General features: G+C 48.1%; 1 protein-coding gene across 1 annotated transcript; it reads right to left on the bottom strand.

Annotated features, from left to right (window-relative positions):
• Positions 1–519: 519 nt before the first annotated feature.
• LOC119358184 (BTB/POZ and MATH domain-containing protein 3-like) lies at positions 520–2,532 on the bottom strand. Its single transcript, XM_037624851.1, has 2 exons — positions 1,453–2,532; positions 520–666 (listed from the first exon to the last, which is right to left on the bottom strand). Exons 1-2 carry the CDS (start codon positions 2,530–2,532, stop codon positions 520–522), a joined length of 1,227 nt encoding a protein of 408 aa, XP_037480748.1.
• Positions 2,533–2,881: the final 349 nt, after the last annotated feature.

Raw genomic sequence — 2,881 nt, 5'->3', positions numbered from 1 at the left:
CCGTTGACATTTCAACCTTTCTTCTTCAGTTTAGTTGGCTTGGAGGATTAGTTAATTGGATACCCAATCTGCATATATTTTTCAAAGTCGTTGCTTCTACTTGCATCATCATATGGGCCTGAAGCGGTGTAAGTAAGGCATGGGCGTTGGATCAAAGATCAACGGCGAGAACTAAGCAAAGTGAATTGAGACAGTACTTAACTGAAGAAATAAGACAATTGCACAGATTCAGGCCCAGCTCCTAATAGGTAGGAGCTGTCGTTAGGTTTTGTACAGTATGTGAGCAAAGGAGAAAACGAGCACAATCGAACCAAAAGCAAACCCACAAGGTTATTTTGTACATTGAGTAACGTTGGCAAAAAGAAGTCGTTATACACTGAATAACTGTAAATTCCAAAATAAAGCCATAGCCTAGGATATTCATTCTACCAATTTGTGGTTACGGACTGAGAGTCCGAGAACAGTATCCGCTCCACCGGTTCACATGCCCATCGATCCACCCTTGATCAGCCGACCAGACTAGCGGCGCCTCATGTACACTCGACAAGAGACCACCGCCGCCGGCACCAAGACGCAAGCGGAGACGAGAACCGCACGGCGGACCTGCGATGAGCGCTGCTGCCTCTTGAGCCATCCGGGTGTCCTCCGCGGATTGGTCCGCACCACCTGATTGCAACAGAGAGCCAACAAGTACGTATAAGATACCAGGAGTATATATGGGCGTTTCAGAGCACTATTGATGGCTGCATATGCATCATCTCATCTCAACACACGCCCTTGGTTATCTATGTTATATTATTCAGCTCAAGCCTAGCTAGGCGAATGATGAAAGAAGCAAACGTGAAAATACTGCATGTGCAGATCAGCTTATAATTTGTACACATTGTGGCGATGAGTCGGGATAGTGGTGATGCCAAAGGCAAGAATATATCGGCTTTAGACATAATTAAACATGCATGCTCTTTAGTTTGAAGGATTCTCAAACATAGTCACGGATCCTCTTTTCGCAACGTTCTCAAAACATGCGAATGTTTGGTACCTTTTTTGTTTGAAATGATATTTGGAATCTATTGATACTAGACCTTACATCATATCAAATGAAAAAAGTGAAAAAAAAATATGCGAAGAATTTCATGTTGGTCCACCGCTGGCTGGGGTGTGGATTCTTTTCGGAAAAAGAAGATCTACTTATAAGAATCAAAATCCTGTAAAATGTCAAAATTCATTTGAATCGCAGGAGCCCTCTCTCTATACCATCGTAAACTTCATATGTGTATGTATGTGTAAAATTAGTGGTGTTTCTTGAAAGACCGGCCCTGTAACCAACATGTTCAACACATGGAATCGCCACTGAGCTTGGTGGTTTAGCAAGTTGTGCAATGGGTACGCTAGTGGTTTAAAAATCAATATATTTTAACACGTAAAAAGAGTTCTTATGTAAATTTCTCCTACCTCTGGCAACGGCAAATTTTCTTGTAAAATTTCTGACATGACCTCCGGACAGCTTGTCACAAGGTGCTTGAATCCATCGGTCTTCTTGACATCACCGAACACATCCCGCGAAGACATAAAGTCAATGCAAACGTCTTTCAGTCGCTCGCGACAATGCTGCTTCGCTAAAGTTAGGGTGGTTGCAACTGTCTGCACGTCAATGCCTCGGCATAGCTCTCCTTCACACATGGCCGCTAGCCTGTCCAACCCGTACCGATCCGCGGCAACCATCAAATGCTGCAGTGTCGTGTTCTTCCTGACATCGCGATTATCCGGCAGGGCGTCTGTGTATATAAAGTGAAGAAGCGCCTTGAATACAAACGGCTCCACGTCATCAATGTTGATGCGCTGCATATTGTTCTCTTTCATCGGACCGAAGAGCTCCGCCCTGAAGAACGGCGTCCGAGCGGCCAACACAGCTCTATGAGCCTGAAACGATTGGTCGCCCACGACGAACGTCACATCCGTGCCTTCCCCGTCCTTCAACATGTTCCCAAAGTCTTGGTGAAAGTTGGACGGCGGGATCGGGACGATGAAGGCGCTCACATCTTCGATGTGGCGCTCTTTCAAGACCGTGAAGACACATCTGATGGTGAAGCAGTCGTCTTTGAGGGCACGCAGCTTGGACTTGGGAACAAAGCCCTCGTAGCCCCAGCTCGCAACCATGGAGGTAAAGGTGTGCCGCAGGCTCGGTTGCTCAACGACTTGGCCATCCTTGCCCCATATGCTCAGAGTGTACTTGGTCATCACCTCCACCCCTGGTTGTCCTCTACGGAGACGGAGGAAGGCCGCCGGTGTGTCGGCGTGGGCACATCCGGCCTCGTTCTTCTTGAGTCCGTCGGGGTAGAACATGATGTCCCAGTCGCATCCGCCGGCGCTGAACGTGCTCGACGTGACCCAGCTGCCGGCGCCCATGCCGTCGATCAGCGAGAAGTCGGCGATCTCGAAGTTGTGTATCACGGTGTCGCCCTCCGTGTAACATCGTGACCACGTCTCGGGCGCGTAGAGTTTCGCCGGAGAAGAACCTATGATGTTTCCCATGGCGAAGGGCAGGAGGTCGATCGAGCTGGGCAACGATCGTATCATATACGCGTCGGCCGGAATAAACTTGTAGGCTAAGCCAGAAGAGTTAAGAGTCCGCGTCCGGTACGTACTACAAGTGATGGAAAACATACCACCTTCCAAAGATGGTTGCCCGACAAACAACGTCGGGATTGGAAGGCCTCGCCAGGAGACCTCGGCGTCAAATAGTTGAGGAAGTGGGGAGCCTCTATTTGTCAATTAACTGAAAAAACGAGTGCATCACTCACTTCAGATCTTCATACAACCACGCAGAATAGATCGTTCTACTGTTCATCGTCTTCCTTCCTTCCTTCTTCTTCCTCCCGAT

The sequence above is a fragment of the Triticum dicoccoides genome, chromosome 2A, assembly GCF_002162155.2.
Source record: "Triticum dicoccoides isolate Atlit2015 ecotype Zavitan chromosome 2A, WEW_v2.0, whole genome shotgun sequence".
NCBI lineage: Eukaryota > Viridiplantae > Streptophyta > Magnoliopsida > Poales > Poaceae > Triticum > Triticum dicoccoides.
The sequence above is the reverse complement of the archived record's forward strand: the minus strand, read 5'-3'. Positions and strand labels throughout refer to the sequence as shown.

Bases quoted from the DNA above. Each gene is read 5' to 3' on its own strand.
- LOC119358184 (XM_037624851.1), bottom strand. From the start codon at position 2,532: ATGGGAAACATCATAGGTTCTTCTCCGGCGAAACTCTACGCGCCCGAG. The intron at 667-1,452 runs GTAGGAGAAATT...TGTTGCAATCAG, and splicing joins AAAATTTGCCGTTGCCAGAG to GTGGTGCGGACCAATCCGCG.